The sequence below is a fragment of the Terrapene carolina genome, unplaced genomic scaffold, assembly GCF_002925995.2.
Source record: "Terrapene carolina triunguis isolate 2854851 unplaced genomic scaffold, T_m_triunguis-2.0 Scaffold227, whole genome shotgun sequence".
Lineage (NCBI taxonomy): Eukaryota > Metazoa > Chordata > Testudines > Emydidae > Terrapene > Terrapene triunguis.
In genome coordinates this window covers 5014915-5034288 of record NW_020664578.1, presented here as the reverse complement: position 1 = coordinate 5034288, position 19374 = coordinate 5014915, and the positions used below count along the sequence as shown (strand labels likewise).

At 51.6% G+C, this 19374-nt stretch overlaps 1 protein-coding gene across 1 annotated transcript in view; it reads right to left on the bottom strand.

Annotated features, from left to right (window-relative positions):
* Window positions 1-13510: 13510 nt before the first annotated feature.
* The window catches only part of MRPL9 (mitochondrial ribosomal protein L9), a 6934-nt gene continuing 1070 nt past the window's right edge, over window positions 13511-19374 (bottom strand). The window contains exons 2-7 of the mRNA XM_029912468.1: window positions 19177-19370; window positions 18244-18368; window positions 17073-17123; window positions 16168-16269; window positions 15381-15464; window positions 13511-13967 (exon numbers count right to left, since the gene is read on the bottom strand). Coding sequence (XP_029768328.1) covers window positions 13848-13967; window positions 15381-15464; window positions 16168-16269; window positions 17073-17123; window positions 18244-18368; window positions 19177-19370 — 676 coding nt within the window. The 3' untranslated portion in view covers window positions 13511-13847. The remainder of the gene's footprint in view (window positions 13968-15380; window positions 15465-16167; window positions 16270-17072; window positions 17124-18243; window positions 18369-19176; window positions 19371-19374) is intronic.

Below are 19374 nucleotides of genomic sequence, written 5' to 3'. Positions count from 1 at the left end.
TGAGCTCGGTCACTCTGCGTCCATGCGGCGTCCGGCCCGATGGGGCCCCGAGCTCGGTCACTCTGCGTCCGTGCGGTGTCCGGCCCGATGGGGCCCCGAGCTCTGTCGCTCTGCATCCATGTGGCATCTGACATGATGGGCTCCTCAATCTTGGTTGGGAGCTCTGTGTGCTACAGTAACTTCCAGGGGAATTGAGGGCACTTTGCTAGATCAGGCCCTCTTCTTGGCCCTGCTAACGTAGCTCTGAGATAGCCGGAGCCATCGCCTCTGAATGGTGCTCTTGTGCCTTATGATTTAAGGTTTGTTCCCCCCATTGCAAACTTCTCATTCTGTTTCTATGTCAGATCAGCAGCCCAAAGTCCCGGTACCTGGAGCCCAGTGAAACCCTGGCTCCCAGAAACTCAGGAAGTAGAAGAGACCATAGGTCAGTGAAGCATGCAGATGGGTATAATCCACTGACCATGTGCCTCCTTCCCTCTTGTCCTTACTTCCCTTTGCGTCGCAGTCCTGGTTTGGACGTGCATGGAGAGGAGAACTCTTCTGAGCAGATCAGAGGAGCCTGGTGTACAACTGGAGCAAAAGGGAAACCAGGTGGGGGACCTTCTCTTCTCAACGAGGTCAGATGCACAAAGCAGCCCCTGGCTGCTAGTCCCTTTAAGGCCAGTTCCAAACCCGTTGGGGTGTTTCCATTGGACCAACCCTGGCTGCCCGTGGAACCGTACCAAATGCCCATCTGTCAGAGAAGGGGGAGGTTTGTTCATGTGACTCAGCCTTCCCGTCTCTGAAATTCAGGCACCAGGTCAAACTTAGGTTCAGGTGAAGGCCAGCAGCAAAACTGCCATTGGATTGCATCAAAACCAGGAGCTGAGAAACGGTCAGAGACAGGCCTGACCCCCCAGCGTTCCCCCCACCCCTCTGGAGGAGCTTGAACCTGGGGCTGAGCTGTGGGGCTGGCCCTTATTTCTGTGCTTGGCTAAAGCCCGCCTCCTGATCCAAACAGCTCTGGGCCAGGGGCAGCTGCTGTTCAGCCCCAGTTCTAGAAACGTTTCTCCACTAGGAATAGTATTTGTAGCAGGCAGCAAGTAGAGGCCCCAGCAGAGATCAGGGCTGATTGTGCTGGGCGCTGCACATTAGTGTTTGGACGGGGGTAGCACCTGTGGTGTTCAGTGCGTAAGGTGCTTCCAGGAGATGTGGTTTATTCTGGCCGGTTCCACCAGGCTGGGCAAAGAGTTTCACATTATTTATCTCATATTTTCCAGTCTTTTGGTCAGGGAAGCTAAGTCGTTCAAGGCACCGCCCCTAATAAAACAGCAGGTAGGAGCCCCAGCTCAGGACCCCATTGTGCTCGGCACTGCACAAACCCAGAACAAAGAGATACCCGGCCTGCAAAGAGCTCACGTTCTGACCAGCCAAGGCTGAGTGAAAGGATCATCATCCATCACCATTCTGTGGATGGTGGGACGGAGGCCCAGGGAGAGAAAGTGACAGGCACAAGGACACACAGGGTAGCAACCTGCCAGGAACTTGGAGGGGGGAGCACAGGTCGCAGGAGGAGACTGTGTGGAGGAAGCACCAGGAAGTCAGTCTGTGTGCTCATGGCTGGAATGCTGGCTGCAGTTACATCTTAGTAAATAGTTCTAGCAATAAACAGCGAGTTTGGTCTTGCAAGCATGGAGACCCTTCATGCTATCACCCAGCCTGCAGTCCATGAAACACAAGGAGGGGGAAAGCTGCGAACTGAACCTAGATCAATTAATTTGCAAATATCTAGAAGCTAAGAAGGTGATAAGTAACAGTCAGCATGGATTTGTCAAGAACAAATCATGTCAAACCAACCTGATAGTTTTCTTTGACAGGGTAACAAGCCTTGTGGATGGGGGGGAAGCGGTAGACATGGTATATCTTGACTTTAGTAAAGCTTTTGATGCTGTCTCGCATGACCTTCTCATACACAAACTAGGGAAATGCAACCTAGATGGAGCTACTATAAGCTGGGTGCAAAACTGGTTGGAAAATCGTTCCCAGAGAGTAGTTATCAGTGGTTCACAGTTAGGCTGGAAGGACATAACGAGTGGGGTCTCGCAGGGATCAGTTCTGGGTCTGGTTCTGTTCAATATCTTCATCAATGATTTAGATAATGGCATACAGAGTACACTTACAAAATGTGCGGACGATACCAAGCTGGGAGGGGTTGCAAGTGCTTTGGAGGATTGGATTAAAATTCAAAATGATCTGGACAAACTGGAGAAATTGTCTGAAGTAAATAGGATGAAATTCAATAAGGACAAATGCAAAGTACTCCATTTAGGAAGGAACAATCAGTTGCACACATACAAAATGGGAAATGACTGCCTAGGAAGGAGGACTGCGGAAAGGGATCTGGGGGTCATAGTGGATCACAAGCTAAATATGAGTCAACAGTGTAACACGATTGAAAAAAGCAAACATCTTTCTGGGATGTATTAGCAGGAGTGTTGCAAGCAAGACCCAGGAAGTAATTCTTCCGCTCTACTCCGCTCTGATTAGGCCTCAACTGGAGTATTGTGTCCAGTTGTGGGCACCACATTTCAGGAAGGATGTGGACAAACTGGAGAAAGTCCAGAGAAGAGCAACAAAAATGATGAAAGGTCTAGAAAACATGACCTGTGAGGGAAAACTGAAAAATTTGGGGTTGTTTAATGTGGAAAAGAGAAGACTGAGAGGGAACATGAGAACAGTTTTCAAGTATGAAAAAGGTTTTTACAAGGAAGGAGGAGAGAAAAATTGTTCTTCTTAACCTCTGAGGACAGGACAAGAAGCAATGGGCTTAAATTGCAGCAAGGGCGGTTTAGGTTGGACATTAGGAAAAACTTCCTAATTGTCATGGTGGTTAAGCACAGGAATAAATTGCCTACGGAAGTTGTGGAATCTCCATCATTAGAGATTTTTAAGAGCAGGTTGGACAAACGCCTGTCAGGGATGGTCTAGATAATTAGTCCTGCCGTGAGTGCAAGGGACTGGACTAGATGACCTCTCAGTCTTATAGTTGATTCTATGATCATCTCTGTCCCAGCCCAGCACTTCCTTCTTCCAGTGTGAAATACGCCCCACCTTCTGGCAGCAGCCATATTGCCCACCGCCAATGCGGCAAATCTCCGGCACATTCCCGTAGGAGACGTGTGCATGGCCCGGAGCACAGGCCGATAGAAGAGAAACCGAAGCCGCTCTGACAAGACCTGGCCTCTCGGAGGAAGGCCCCTGGACCAGTTTCCAGACCAGTGACTTAATTGCTGGCTTGGGCCCACATCAGAGAATGGCAGACAATAATGCTGTTGAGCAGCAGGGCTCGCTCTTGTGCCGGAGTGCAGCGCCCACGTCCCGGGCTACCTTTCCCAGCCCTGGGGCTGAAGGGTGAAGGCGAAGGGTAACAAATCAACTAGCCGCGTGAATCTCTGCTGCCCCCTGCTGGAGCTCAGTGGGAGGTGTTTAAGCAGCCATAACTCCTTCGCTGCAATGGCCCAGGGTGGGTGAGATTTATCCCTGTGCAGGGGGCCAGCACAGGATGCGATGGGTTTTCTCCCCTTCAGCAGAGCCAGCCTCCTGTTAAATGTCCTGGGGATAAATTTCAGGGCTTTTACAAGCCTCCTTTCTCTTCTAGGAGATAGGGTAGGGAGTAGAGCACTGGCTCTCAGGAGACCTGGGTTCTATTCCACTGGTCTGCAGGGTGACCTTGGGCAAGTCCCTTCCCCTCCCTGTGCCTCAGTTTCCCCATCTGTAAAATGAGGATAACGACACTGCCCTCCTTTGGAAAGCACCGGGGGATCTGCAGATGCTCAGAGCTGGGAAGTCTTATAATTTCAAGCCACAAGTGCGTTAGCTCCAACATCATCCTGGTTCCCAGGAAGGACAAGCCGACATTTCTTCTTCATCCCAGAGCTGCTTCTGGGCGCAGGTTTGTCTCCATAAAACAGCACTCTGAGGCCACCTCATGTCTCTGCGCTCCCCCTGCCGTGAAACGGTATTAGTTATTTCCCAGCAGCACCCAAGACTACCATAGAATCATAGAATATCAGGGTTGGAAGGGACCTCAGGAGGTATCTAGTCCAACCCCCTGCTCAAAGCAGGACCAATTCCCAACTAAATCATCCCAGCCAGGGCTTTGTCAAACCTGACCTTAAAAACCTCTAAGGAAGGAGATTCCGCCACCTCCCTAGGGAACCCATTCCAGTGCTTCACCACCCTCCTAGTGAAAAAGTTTTTCCTAATATCCAACCTAAACCTCCCCCACTGCAACTTGAGACCATTACTCCTTGTTCTGTCATCTGGTACCACTGAGATCCATCTAGATCTAGATCCATCCTCTTTAGAACCCCCTTTCAGGTAGTTGAAAGCAGCTATCAAATCCCCCCTCATTCTTCTCTTCTGCAGACTAAACAATCCCAGTTCCCTCAGCCTTTCCTCATAAATCCTGTGTTCCAGCCCCCTAATCATTTTTGTTGCCCTCCACTGGACTCTTTCCAATTTTTCCACATCCTTCTTGTAGTGGGGGGCCCAAAACTGGACACAGTACTCCAGATGAGGCCTCACCAATGTCAAATAGAGGGGAATGATCACGTCCCTCGATCTGCTGGCAATGCCCCTACTTATACAGCCCAAAATGCCGTTAGCCTTCTTGGCAACAAGGGCACACTGTTGACTCATATCCAGCTTCTCGTCCACTGTAACCCCTAGGACCTTTTCTGCAGAACTGCTGCCTAGCCATTCGGTCCCGAGTCTGTAGTAGTGCATCCCCTCATCCACAGACCCAGTTATGTCCTCATAGAAGGCAATTAGGTTAGTCAGACATGACTTGCCCCTGGTGAATCCATGCTGACTGTTCCTGATCACTTTCCTCTCCTCTAAGTGTTTCATAATTGATTCCTTGAGGACCTGCTCCATGATTTTTCCAGGGACTGAGGTGAGGCTTGTTTCAGGGAATGATGGTTAATTTGCCTAGACTTTAAGCATTTGCTCAATGGACAGTAACTTACCCCTTGTGGCAGAGAGCTGTTATTTATCTGTATTGTTGTAGTTAGGAGCTCCGGCCATGGACTAGGTCCCCACTGTGCTAGGAGCTGTACATACGCCCTTTGCGCCGTTGCCTAACACTCTTCTTTTATCTCATCTAGAGTGATGTTCCTCAGCTGCCAGCCTCAGGCAAGAGAGGCCTAAATTCGCTTTCAAATATTTTTTTCTGAAAAGGGAACAAAGCACCCTGGTGGCCAGGCAACACCCACCGTCAAAGCACCTCTGAGTGATCTCATGGCAGGGAGGACAAGCCTGGCTTGCCTCAGTGCCAGTCCCCTGCTGGCCAAGCAGAAACAAAGCAAACTGGTGCTTGGGGCGAAGAGCTTTTCCTTGAAGTCTGGGAGTTACAGATCTCCAGAGGTCTCTGTTCTCTGTAAATTCACCACCCTTCATTCTCTCGCTCTCTCACACACACATACGTCTACACTTGAAACTTAATTTGGATTAAGGTCGGGTGTAAATTTAAAGTACAATAGTTATTCCAGACTAGCTAGTCCAGAGTAAATCCATGTGTAGACAAGCCCTAATTAGGTACTTCTATGGCCCCTGTTACCATACAACTGTGTTGTATAAATCATGAGGCTGATTCTGATCTCCCGCTGATTCCACAGTGGGGGAACGCCAGTGATTTCATTAGCGTTACGCCCGCTGGAGGGCGCGATCCAGCAAAGAACTTCAGCCACGCTTGAACTTTAAGCACATATGTAGCCCCATTGAAGTCAGTGGAACGACCCACAACCTTCAAGTTAAGCACCTGGTCAAGTGCTTGTCGGATTACTCCCTTGCGCTGGTGTAAGATCAGAATCAGGCCCATGTTATTTTTTTCAAATGGGTCTCTTGCGGAGGGAGGAGCTGCATCTTGGGAACCCCTTGGCCAACGGACCCCAAATTTTCACCATTCACACTAGCCCTGCTCTCCATGTAGCACGCCAGTTTTCAAGGCAATCGGCCTAGACATGTGGCTTTTGCAGCACTTAAGGGAAAAATAATTGGCCATATACAGAAACTCTGCTGCAGCCTTTACAATGGAGTTTCCAAGCAAAGCTGTCCCTTCGCCAGCCAGGACCCACCTCTCTCATTATGCTGGGAGTAACCTTGACGCCACCCGGATGCCAACCTTGTGATAATTGATGGAACGTCTCCCGCAGAGGAAGAGTATGCTCGTGAATATTCAGGCCATCCTCCTCTAAAATCCCATTGGAAAAGGGACTTAATGACTTTTTTGGCACCTCTTCCAGCTTTTCTCTTCAAGTCAACCGCTCCCATTAGCCTCCTTGTGCACTGTGCGTGTTCCCCTCTGTTACGTGCCAGGGCTTCCTGTTCTTTTAGGAGGCCGGCTGATTGTTCCGGCCCCAGAAAAGGAAACCTGCTAATTGCAATGACAAGAAAAATCGTTTCGAGCTGGGGGGTGGGGGTGGTGTGGTGTTGGGAGGCGGAGAAACCCGGGCCGGAGTGATCCCATCAGAGCACTTGGCTAGGTGGGTCGGCTCAGACAGCCGCGGTAACGCCCAAGACAAAGAACGTTACCTGCCAGGATGTGACATTAGAGGGATGAAATGGAAACAGCTCTTCCAATAGTGCCAACCTCTGGCGTTCAAAGATGAAGAGTCAGGCCCTCCCTAGCCTGGGCACAGCTCTGCAGGTGGCGTCGCCCGTCTGCCAGCGTCGCTTGCTTCACTTGGGGGTGGGGTGGAATGAACTATACCGGTGAAGTGCTCCTAGCCTGGCAAGGTGTCCCTAGCATAGCCATGGCCCCAGCCATGGAGACGTGCTACATATTCTGTGGACGGGAAGAGACGTGGGTTGTGACGAGATGCGCTCCGTTACGCCAGGCCAGGGGAGGCAGACAGCTGAGAAGATTAAGATCTGGTGCTGCCTTCACAAAACCGTAGAAATGTAGGGCTAGAAGGGGACCACGTTTTCACCCCATGAATTTCAACAATGACTAGTCAAGAGATTTCATAAAGGGGCCCCAAAATCATGACCCCCCCCCCAAAATCACTAGTCACTTTGGATCATCTTGACCCAAGGGCACATGGGTAAGTAACTGCTCCAGGGCAATAGAGAATCTGGCCCTCTGTGGGAACTAGGTGTTTGGTTACTTCAGCAATGTCTGTCTGTCCCTATGCCTCACCCTGCATCTGCTTCTACCTTCCATCAAGAGGAGCTGAGGCAAATGAAATAGAGAAGGAAGCGTTGTTCCTGGGGGGAGGCAGCAAAGGGGTAGAAGTAAAGGGGGGGGGAACAGAGGAGGGGCAAGAATAGGAGTGAAGGGCAGGCAGGGAAAGGGACTCTCCCAAATATGGGGGGTTTCTGGACTCAGGGCGAGGGCCCATCTCTCGGCAGGGGGGTAATTAAACGAGGCCTGCTTGGCAGGAATTAGGGGGGTTGTCTCAGGGTGGAATCCTGGCCTATGTCCCGAGCACAGAGAGCAGCCGACAAACCCAGGGTGCTGTGTGCACAGGCTGGGGACAGAAAGTCCTGCGGAGCCAAGCTGTTCACGGAACACTCAGACCACGGTTCCTGGGGATTTCAGGGCTCGTACTCCCTGGACAAGGATTTGTGGTTGAGGAAGAAGCTTGAGAACCCGGCCCCCTCAAGGATCAAAATCCAGATGGCAAATTGGAAGAACCCCAGTTAAAAAAGAGAGAGAGAGAAATCCCCATAATTTTTAAGGCAGTCTCATGATTTCAGGGGGGTGGGGTGGGGGGATTTGTGAATTCTTTCACCTCTCGGGTTTAACAGCACTGCATGCAGGGCTGGGACAGTCTCTCACTCGGTGTCTGTGCCACACCCAGCGTGATGGGGCTCTGAACTTGGCTGCATCCTCTACATAGATAGAAATAAATAATAGTCACGTGTAAGAGGAGGCCTCGAAAACACAGACTCTCCTTTGTAAACCTCTTTATTATTATGGTATTATGGTAGGGCTTCGGAGCCCTAGTATAGACCAGGACCCCATTGTGCTGGGTGTTGTACATTAGGTGGATTACGGTAGCATCTAGGAGCCCGAGCCATGGACCAGGACCCCATGGTGTTAGGTGCTGTACGTTCTCTATTAGGTGTATTATGGTAGCGCCCAGGCGCCCCGGTGACGGACCAGGCCGTACAAACACAGTCCCTGCCCCACTGACCCTACCAGCTAAGCTCTGCGAGCTGTGGATAAAACGCACAACGCGAGAGCCAAGCTTTCATTATTAATGACTATTTACTAATGACTGATGGTTCGCTCATCAGCGCCTTGCGAAATTCAGCAAATTGCCACTTCGAGGATTTGAAAGCCGGCCAGTGGGGGTGTGCGTGTGCGGCGGGGGGGGGGGGGGGGGGAATCAAAGCAAACTCTGGGGCTAGACTCTCTGCTATTACATTGATCAAACCCTGACATCTCCTGCCCATTGAAAGCAGCTCCCTTTGCCGGCAGCTGCACGGCCCGATAAAAGAAAAGCCCATTCGCTTCGGGCTGCTCGGCAGCAGGGATTCGATCGCACCCCCCGTTGGGCCATTTGTTAAGGAAAGATCCAGCAAACGCAGGTCCGGGGACTCCAGTTTATGCCCTGCCACAGCTGCGCCGGGGGACAGCAGCCCCTTTGGATTTCCATTTTCAAGTCCCTCAGACACACCAGGGAGCTGAGAAACAACCTTGGCTGAGCAGGAGTTGGCTGCTGTGCTCCAGCCCGTCCCCAGGGTGATATATACCTGCTTGGACTCACGCCTGTGTCCTGCTCTGGAAGGCACCTGCTCTCCCTCCTGTGATCAGTGACAAACGGCAGGGAGTGGTCCTAGGGACGAGCAGGGGGCTGGAGGGGTCAGTTTCCAAGAGGGGTTGAATCTTTTGGGCTTGAAAGAGCAGTGACGGGGAGCGGGAAGAGTCTATGGCTATTTGAGGGTATAAGCATCAAGCAGAGAGAACAATAAAGAGGCTGGAACTAGGAGGAATGGGATGAAGTTAAAAAGCCACTGGCAAATCTGTAGCATCTCCCAGCGCCTGCCCTTCCAACCCAGCTGCCTTTTGCCACTGACCCACCTTTCCACAGCGTTCCCTCTGCTCTGTGCCACCCCGATCCTGCAAGCTGCTCCACCCAGGCCTGGACAGGGTCCCATTGGCCTCAGCAGGGCTCAGCACAGGCACCCGATCTTGGCCTCTCTGCTGAGAAGTGGATTGTCGGGCAGATTGCTGTGGTGAGGACACTTATTTGCTAGAGGAACTATGCTGAGACCCACCAAAACTCATCTCAGAGGCCTGCGAAGGGACCAGTCCCTGTCGCTGAGGTAACACAACGTGACTGTGCAGCAGGGACAACACTGTGTCTGTGCTCTCAGGGACAACACCCCCCGAAGCTTTGCCTAGGATTTGACACACACAGACAAGTCAATCTCAGACACACACTCAGACATCTGATTCACCCACAGAGACACAACACAACACGCACAGACAACACAGAAACCCGCCTATAGAGACACAACTCATACACATCCCGCTCTTGCGTTTCCATAATCACTTTGACTTCAGCTTTGCCATTCCTGGCTAGTTTTCCATTTGCTTTATGACTCTTCATTCGCATGTGACTCGGTTCCATTTCGTCTCGACGCCGCCAGCCCAGTTGCCGACTCATAAAAAACGTTGCGTTCCAGCCACATCACCCGAGGCTGGCTATTTCAAACAATTTATTGGGCCCCATATAAAATTTAAAGAGCCCATATATCGTGCAGATTGCCGACAAAATGTAATTTAATCTTATGCAACACGCTGGTAGCATCCAGCCCAATCCATTTCTTTCCCGACACGGGACCGTATATAACTTGTGAGTTTCAATAATATTCAGGATGGGGAAAGTTAACAGGACTCATCTGCCTATGCACCTCCCCTGATTCAGATGCAGTCGTACAGCGCCTAGGGTCCTGGCCTGGCTGGCCTCCAGTCACCACCGCAATAGACATGCTCGGTAATAATGACCTCTTGGATGGAATATCCTGGGAGACTGAACCAGCCACCTCGGGATTTACAAGCAGGATTGGCTACTGTGTAAAAAGGATTGCGATGGGCCACTAGTGGATTCATCAGCCTCTCACCTAAATCAGCCCCTAGACCAGGGGTCGGCAACCTACGGCACGCGTGTCAAAGGTGGCATGTGAGCCGATTTTTGATGGCACGTGGCGGCGGGCTGAGCCTGCTCAGCCCGCCACCGCTCTGGGGTTTCCACCGCCAGCTCCTGCCAGCCAGGGTCCCACTGCCGGTCTCACTCAGCGCCCGCTGCTGGCCTGGGTGAAGGAACCCCAGGCTGGCAGCGGGCTGAGACCCTGGCTGGCATTTTTCCTCCCTTGGTATCCTGCTGTCAATTGAATTGTCTCGTTAGACTGACCTCACACTTGGTAAGGCAATTCACATCTTTTCATGTATTTATACCTGCTCCTGTATTTTCCACTCCATGCATCTGATGAAGTGGGTTCTAGCCCACGAAAGCTTTTGCCCAGATAAATTTGTTAGTCTCTAAGGTGCCACAAGGACTCCTCTAAGGGGCATGGATCAGTGCCGGGTGTTAGCCAACGCTCGTCTGCTATGGTAGCTTTAGGAACGTATCTCTAAGGCACGTAAGACAGAGGGATGCCAGGGCTGGACATCTCCATTTATATACCATTCATTGTGTTCTCATTTCAGCTAACCTCTCCCTGATTTCTGCACCCACATGCCCAAGTCCTCCTCCATTCTCTCCCCAAAGAGATTCCCTAATCCCTCATCTAACAGATTCCCTAATTATTAGCCCCTCCCCAATTGCCAGGAGATCCTTCAAAGGACCCTTATTCGCAGTAGATCCTGAGCAGCTTCCCATGAATCCCCCCTTCTCTGCTTGCTCGGCTGTCAGCAGTAGATGCCTCACCGGGGGTGATCCCTAATCCCCAGATCCTTGCCCTCTCCCACAGTAAATCCCTGGGCCCCCTCCCTCAATGGCTCCTCAACAATTGATCCAGTAGATCCCCAGCATATCCTGGCTAAATTCCAACATGGGTGAGGACATTCTGGCCCCCTTACATTCTACCTGCGCTTTCCCTGGGCTACAGAGGCCTACGTTTTCACCAAGGCCTAGTGATTTTAGGGGATACCTTGAAGGAGTCGGATTTTCAGAAAGGGCCAAGCACCCGCCCTCAGAAAACAAGACTCCTTTGAGATGGCTTGAGGTGAGCAGCCCCCCAAAAAGAAGCCTCCCAAATCTCATCTCACTTTTGAAAATACAAGCCACGGGTATTTCACTTCCTGTCCTCAAAACATGTGGTTATGGGCTGTGAAACTGCTGTGTGCTCCCCAGAAGTGGCTGCATTTTGATAACTGGCCAAACAATCCTGTTTGTACAGCAGTTTGTTAAGTGCTTTGGGATCCTTCAGGCAAGATGCGCTAGAGAGCTCTTACGTGGAGAGAGGGTGATCCTACCTGTTCTCCAGCCTCCACCCCAGGTTATCTTTCTTTGCGCCTCCTTTTAAAGACAGTCTGCTGGAGCAGGCTGCTACGGCGGCAGCAGAGGGAAGTGTCTTCTTTCACTTTTCTGCCTTGCAGCGAACTATTTAAAGGAGGAGGCGGGCTTTTCTGATTGGTTGCTGGCCTGCGTTGCAAAGCATCATGGAAGCGGGTGGGTTATAATCGCCTGGCGGTGGCTAGGGAAGCAGCTCTGGATGGCAGTGCCAGGTACTAGACAGCTACAAAGGGAGAGGTGGATTGAAGTCAAGGGACCCAACCCAGGCAGAGCGCGGGGCTTCTCACCACACGGCCAGCGGAGTCTGACCCCCAAAGCTGGCGACATGCAGGGGCTCAATGTTATTCCGTGTTACTTGCGGGAGACGTGAAACGCAGAGGGGAAGCGGGTTGCTGAAGTAGCAGAGGTGGGACGAGAACCCCAGCGTGCTCCTACTGGCACTTTCTAGCCAGAGGCCTCCGTGCTGCTTAAGGGGGGGGTGCATGAGGGTAGCATGGCCTTGGTCTACCAGGCTGAAAGCAGCTGCCTGGGCACTGCCAGAGAACGGGGGCTGGTGTTTCTGCAAATCAAGCTTTCTGGGCACCCTGAGCTGCAAGAGGACACAGCGATCACCTCCCTGTGTCTGCTGGCAGAGATGATGGCGCACTTGGCAAATCTCAACAGGCCCCAGCCTGCACTGGGAGGTCAGAAGGGTCTTTCCCAATCCCAGGCTCCCCCTTAGCTGCAGAAGGGGCAGCACATTCTGCAGTGAGTGGCTCTTCGGGCCAGTATTTCATAGGGGAGACAGGGCCTGAGCCCTGCTTGGGACACTGCATCCTCCCAGCACCTTGGAGCATGGCTCCCAGGGAAGGGCCCAGGCTGACTGTCCATCCCAAGGACTGTGCACGTGCTGTTGGGTCTTTTAAACTCAGGCTTCACAGGATTTTGACAAGCACCCTCAGCTTTAGAACCTGCCTCTCCCCCTCAGAGGTGGAACTGCATGTGACCAGCCTCTCCTGGAGGCAGAGAGCTGGCGCAGGGATGGATTTAACCCCCTCAGTAAGAGCAGGGAACCTTGAACAGGGGCAGGAGGTAGCTCTGGTGGGCTCCAGCCAGCAACGAGGGCTCAGACTAGCCCAGCAAGGGGGCTATAGGGAATAGGGGAGGATGCGCTGGTGGGATCATGTTGCTTTGGATGGGTTTGCAACTGGCCCCTGGAACAGGCTCAGCCCTGGCAGACATGGTGTCAGAAGCTGAAGATGGGGGTGTGGGCCAGTAGAGGAAGCAGTCCCCACATGGAAATTCCCTTCCCCTGCCCCTTTGATCAGGAACCAAACCAGCTGGGGTTCCCCAGTCACACTAGAGGCAGGGCATTTAAGTCTCTGCCCATGCTGTCCTGAGGGCAACTAGCAGAAAGGCGCTTTGGCACAGAGGACCCTGACTCGGCTACGCCCCAAGGAAGGGTTGGCAGGACTGAATCTTTGGTTTCCCTGCTTCCAGCACTGTAGCTGCTGCATTTAAGCCCTGCTCTGCCACCGTGAGAGCAGCTGACAACGAGCAACACAGTGGTTCTTTGGCTCTGGGGTATTAGCCCCATTCACCCATGAAGTAGCTGCAGGGGGCAGAGGGGAAGGGTGGCGGGTGTGGGTGCGTCCCTCCCTCCTTCTGTTGGGATGCCTGCGGCAGGGAGGGTGGCGAAAGGGAGCTGGGATCTCCAGCCCAGCTGAGAGTCTCGTTCCTGCAATAAGGTAACTTCCTGTAGGGGACACTCCACCTTCCATTTCCTCTCACCCCAGCCAGCTGGACTGGAATCAGCACCGGCACTATCAGGCATCAGGTTGCATATCTGGGAACAGACCATTTGGTGCTTTTCTACTGATCAGGTGAGTCACTGGTGGCTGCTTCTCCCCGTGCTCTCCCCTCCGCTCCCCATAGGGCATTTGGCCTCCAGCTGCCCCAATTCCGAGGTGTTGTCTGACCGAACCCGACAGCAGCAAGACACGGCCGATTCACACTGCCAGTGGCTTGGACACAGGAGCCTTTTATTAGTAGCTGTGAGCGTTCTGGTGTCCTGCTTTGACTGGGAGCAACGTACAGCACGTTGGGTGCTTTCCTGGTCCTGTGCAGAGAGCCCCCCCTGGGAGGGATGGAGGGTCCCTTTGTGGTGGCAACTAGAATCTCCCCCGAACACCAACAGAGTTTAAATGAAGTTAGCTAACTGCTCCCAGCAGAGAGACGCCAGCTGGGGCCTGGCTGCCCTTCTCAGCTGGTAGGGTGAAGGGTCCAGGTTCCACAGGGGGATTCCCCCAACAGTCCAACCTTCTGAGGAGAACTCCCCAGAATAGAGTGGAGGGGGCTTTACCCCTTCGATGCCGCCTGTGCCGCCTGCTGGGCCAGCCAGTATTTGTAGCGCTTGGTCTTTGGCCTCATGAAGTTCACCACAGACATCGGCACCCTGACGGTGTCCAAGCCATTCACCTGCAACACACAAGCCCAGGACGGAGACACAGGTTAGGGCCCCAGAGAATGAGTCGGCCCCGTGCTTCCAGGTTAACTGAGTGCAAAGGGCTAGAAAGTGGCTGGGCCCCTGCGGAGCCCTCCACAGCAGGTTGTTTCTGTTGGTCGCTGGCTAAGGGTTTCTCAGGCAGGAAACACTCCCTAGGCCTGAGGTCAGAGAGCACGCGAGGCAGGTCCAGACATCGGTTCACCAATGCCTCGCGGAGAGGGGAAGACGTTTAGAGTTGCTTCAAATCTAGCTGAACGAGTGATCTCACCTTTAAAACCCTTCGTGGGCTTGCTACAGCTGACCTGACAAACTGTGCCTCTGACTCCCCCCTCGCCCCCCACGTCTTCTGTTCCTGCACGGTTGGTACCAGGGCCTTCACCTCTGCCGCTCCCCTCTGAAATCTCCTGTATCCCCCCAGTTCCATTTCAAATCTTGGCTTGCGACATCAGCTCCTTTCTCCCTTGTCTCTCTCTCCCTTTCAGCGTTGGGCCATTCTGTTCCCTATTCTTTTGGGGTTACATCATGTAGAGAAGATACTGGTACATTACAGGTCCGTAGCTTGCTGAGCAGCAGTAACCAACGTGGAAATGTAGCACGTACGCACACACCATTGGGAATTCAATATAGCAAATTAAGCAGGAGGCGATGCAAATTGGTACAGCTGTAAATGACACCAATTCGGCACTCGTCCTGCACGTCTCAGAGCTGGCTCTCCTCCCCCAAGTGGGCAGGAAGGAAAAAAGATGAATAGAAATGCAGCAGGCGAAAATCTCTTCTGCCTTGGACCCTGTGTTTTACAAAGCGCCTCCTGGGTGGGTGGGAGAGATCTTAAAAACCTGCCTCCTCTCTGCTGTGGGCATGCCGGCATGTCTCACGAGAGTAGGGGTTTGGCTGTGGCTTGGCCAAAGTTCTCCTGCCCCCTGCCTTGCAGAGGGGCTGTCTACTCAGCTGGTACTCCGCCCCCCTAGAGGGGGTTGCGTTTCCGTGGGTATCTAGTTTCTAAAGCACTCTGGAGTGTGTCAGGTGGTGCAGATGTGGGATGCAGCAGTAACTTCGTGCCTGAGGATCTCAAAGCAGGCTCGGTCGGCAACAAAGCCACCCAAGAGGCAGACAAGTATTTTCCCCATGTCACAGAGGGGGGAAACTGAGGCACTGAACAGGGAAGTGACTTGCCCAAAGACACCAGCGAGCCGGTGGCCAGAGCTGAGATCAGAATTTGTGTCCTGATTCCCATTTCCCTGGCTCTAGCCAGCAGCCCTTGCCGTCTTCCAAACACAATGTGAAGGGTGACAGGGAGGGTAGGGACTAGGAAGTTGGAGCTGTTTGTAGCTAAGTGACCTTCAAACAAAAGCAGCTGCCCCCTTTCCAAAGAAACGTGCACTTACCGTCACTTCACACCAGTATTCGCCCCATCTCGTGATGGGCTCATCGGGCAGCTTCAACACATGCGGCGTCACGAAGACATTAAGCTGAAAGAACCAGCACCACGACTTAGCCCCAGGATGCTCATTCCAACCCAACGCCAGCAGCTGTCCCTCTAGTCTAACCACAAACGGTGGCCTGTGGGTGTTCAACAAAGCGGTCTGCCGCTATAAGGGCAGCAGGGGTCGGGGGCCAGCTAGTCCTGCGCGGCCCCTTTAAGAACAGGTGTGTGGAAGTGGTTCACCAGCCCCAGCTGGGAACAGGGGGCCAGGTGACAGATTGATGTGACTGTCTGCTGGGGAGGGTAAAGGGGGGCTCCTAGTGCAGGCGGGGGAAGCCTGGAAACAGGAGGGCTGGACAGGGAGGATCTGCTCCAATAGATGCCCGAGTGTTGGTGAGTTGGGAGGCCTGGAGATGGCAGAGACCTGCAGGGAGTAGACAGGCTCCCGCAGATCCCCTCCGGCTTAACACTAGGACTGGCTCGGCCTTGTAAATCCTAACCCCAGCCAAGAGCCGTCTAGCGAGAACGCGGAGGCCTTGGCCTCGCCCTAGATTTCTGGTCTATCCCGATTAGCCTGTTATGATAAATTCACGAGCCTCCACTCAAGCCGCTCACTGAATCCCAACCTACAGCGAGCCAGCTTTGCTGTCTGGGATTAACACTCTCAGCATCCCGGGGGCGGAGCTAAATTAGCCACCTCCCCCACCCTCAGTCCCCACGCAAGCCCCAATCACAGTCAGACCACGAACGTTTTTCAGGAAGTGGCGGGCGACGATCTCGTTGTTCAACTCCCACTTCACGTTGTTCTTCATCCCCACCTCCAGATGGCAGGTCCTCAGGAACTGGACGGTCTAGGGAAGGGCAGGAGGATGACAGATGAGTGCAAGGAATGGCCGGGTCTCAGTTTAATTTCTAGCGGACAGGTGTCTGCATCACGAAGCTACTGCAGTAACAGAACCCAAGACTGCATGGCCCACGGAGAATGAACTCCCCACTCACGCCTGCAGGAGGGTCCCAGAAGGTCAGGATTAAGTCACACTAGCAGGACGGGGGATGGAGGGTGGGAGTTTACCCAGTTGTCACCCACACTGCAAAGATTCATGGAATGAACAGCTCTTCATTGTCCAGCGTCATGAAGCCAGCACCGACTGAACGGCTTTGTCTGACGAGCTAGCCCGGGGTAAAGATGTTTCAGTGTCACTGATGCAGAACAGGTCTGGTAAACTCTCTTGCCAAGATCATGTGAAGAGATGGATACCACTGGTTGACTGAGGCTTCATTATAACTCCGATTCAAAACTGGACTGAACTTAGCTACCTCACTCTCCCTTTAGAAGGGATGATAGTATCAATCATTTAGAGAATGCCACAGGTATGGAATGGAAGTTTAGATAAAGACAAGCTCTTTCCCCCTGCAGGCTCACAGTCTATGTATTTTTCTTTGCTTTTTATTGGGGGAAAAATGCTATATGAACCAACATCCCCACATAGAAAGACACCATTCCAGGGACATCACTAATCAGATCAGGTTCCTATTAACACGCCAGGAGTTTCAGTTTTGTTGGCTGGATTCTCCCCACATTTCACTGGAATTGCACCGCTGTTTCACGAACATTCATATGTCTTCCCACCCCCCTCAACAACCTTTTACTCACCTTTTCACCACTCTGGGTTTGAAGTCTCTCCAGCTTCCCTTCAGCACGCAGCTATGAGAAATAAGATTGGGGGGCAAAGTGAGACGAACACACAGTTAACAATGTCCCCCAGTTTATCTCTGCACAGTCCAGGATTTGGGGTTACTTTTGGAGCTCTCAATTCAAAATGCCTTAATGTCAGCCATGTTCCCATTCTGGGTATTTTGGGATAGGACGTCTCCGGTGTGCTATAAAAGTGAGTCACAACTCATTAATTCCCATTTCACTAGCCAGCAAATCCAGCAATTGTCAAAAGCCCCAGTTCTCACCCCACTTTGCAATGAAGCTTTAATAGCAGTGCTCCTTTTTGGCTTTGTATGGTAGATTTACTAGTGTATTCAGTGTAACATCATTGAAATTAGACAGCACTTGTCAAAGCAGGTGAAGAAGGGACTTTTGGCAATGCAGAATCCTTGATTGTGAATTACGGTAATCCCTAGGAGCCCCGATCATGGGCCAGCAGCCTATTGTACTAGGGGGATGTCTTTTCAAAAAGTTGAATTTGTTAAATTACCTGTTACTTTGCAATTCATAATGGGTCTCGTGGTTATTAGCAAGATTATATTAACTGAAAGGCATTTTACACACCATTCATTTTATAGGGGATATAGAAACAATTGACTTTACTCAATAGTCTTTACAGGGTGTTCCCAAATACATCTTTAACATTGCTAGCAAGATTTCAGCAGTCTATTTCTAATAAAACAATCAGCAATTCAAATCCCAGTAATGTGCGCACACGCGCACACACACACAATTTACTAAAAATAGTTTAATCTATTAACTCATTTAAAAACAAAACAAAATTACTCTCTTGGTTTACAATCTCCTGATTGCAAATCTCACATAGGATAAAAATAATAATCACAAAGCCCCAAGTGAGCAGCAGTTTCATTCTGAGGTTGCACTACCTAGATGTTTTGCTGAAGACACTAAACTTTCAGGGCCTGGTATATTTCCCCCAACAAAATCACAGGTTAACTGTGTGAGCCAAATCCTAGCTTTTGGGAGATTGCATGCTGCTCCCGCTGAATCCAGTGAGAATCTCAAATTGCTCATGGCAGAATTCTGCACATTAGGACAGCAGAGAGCATGATGTGGGCTGGAAAGGCAATTCCCTCCTCCAACTCGCCTTCATTTCCTCCTCAAACATTTTTTTGTTCTCTGGAGAGGCGTAAACTGCGAGTCCCTCGAGGAGGAGCTTGTTACGAGCCAGAGATTTCTTCACTGAGACAGTATCACCACGGCTTCCCAAATCTGTGAATGAGACACACAGGGCACAATATGACATCTCTGGCAAACCCAGCACACAGATCATTAGAGAGCTTTTATAGTTACACAGCACATGCCTCCCGAGAAGGATGCCAGAGCACTTCGAACACAGGAAAAGGAAATGGCATTTCAAAGAGAGTTTGGAAAACAGGGCCTAAAAAGCAGAAATGTTTTGACAGAGGCATGAGAGATGACTGAGTGCTGTATGGGGACTATCAGCTGCTTCATTATACCACGCTTCAGATTCAGAACATATGAGCATGTATGTGTGTACACACTCATAATTGGAGTTCGGTTATTATGGTGAAGGAAAAGCTCTGAACAACAATATCTAAAAATAACGAATAGCATTTACAAATAAAACCAAAGGACACCAAGTTGAGTGGTTGCTCTTGTGTAGTGGTTAAAGCAGAGGATGGGGAATCAGAACTTCTGGGTCTGGGCCTGAGATCTGAGGGCAGGCTTTAGCACCAGCACAATAATAATTACTTCCATAATTCCTTTATTCCTAAACTCCAAAACCACTCTGTTTTAACAGGTAAAACCCCACACACAACAATCCTTCCTGTTTTGTAGTGCAGCGATCTCCCCATTTTACTGCTAGGGTCATAGAGGCAGAGCTGGGAACAGAACCCAGGAGCCCTGGTTCACGTCTCTGCTCTAACCATTAGATAACACTGAGCTCATAACAGATCGGTGAAAATCAGGAAAGAAATACGGACTCCTACGACAGATACCCAGCACCACCTCGGCTCTTCAGTATGGAAAGCAAATGCCCCCAATGGGAACCTACTGTCCACGGACTGAGTGAGGATCACCTCCAGCTCCCCCTTGGGCTGGGTCTTGGTGTCTTCCACCAGCCTGTAGATGCGGTGCCTCCTGGGGTGCAGGCGAGGCGGGGACCCTTCTTTGCTCAGCGGGACCTTCCACCAGCGCTCCACCACCACTGTGCCCTGCCCAGAGAAAGTGATCAGCCTGGGCGGTGACCTCC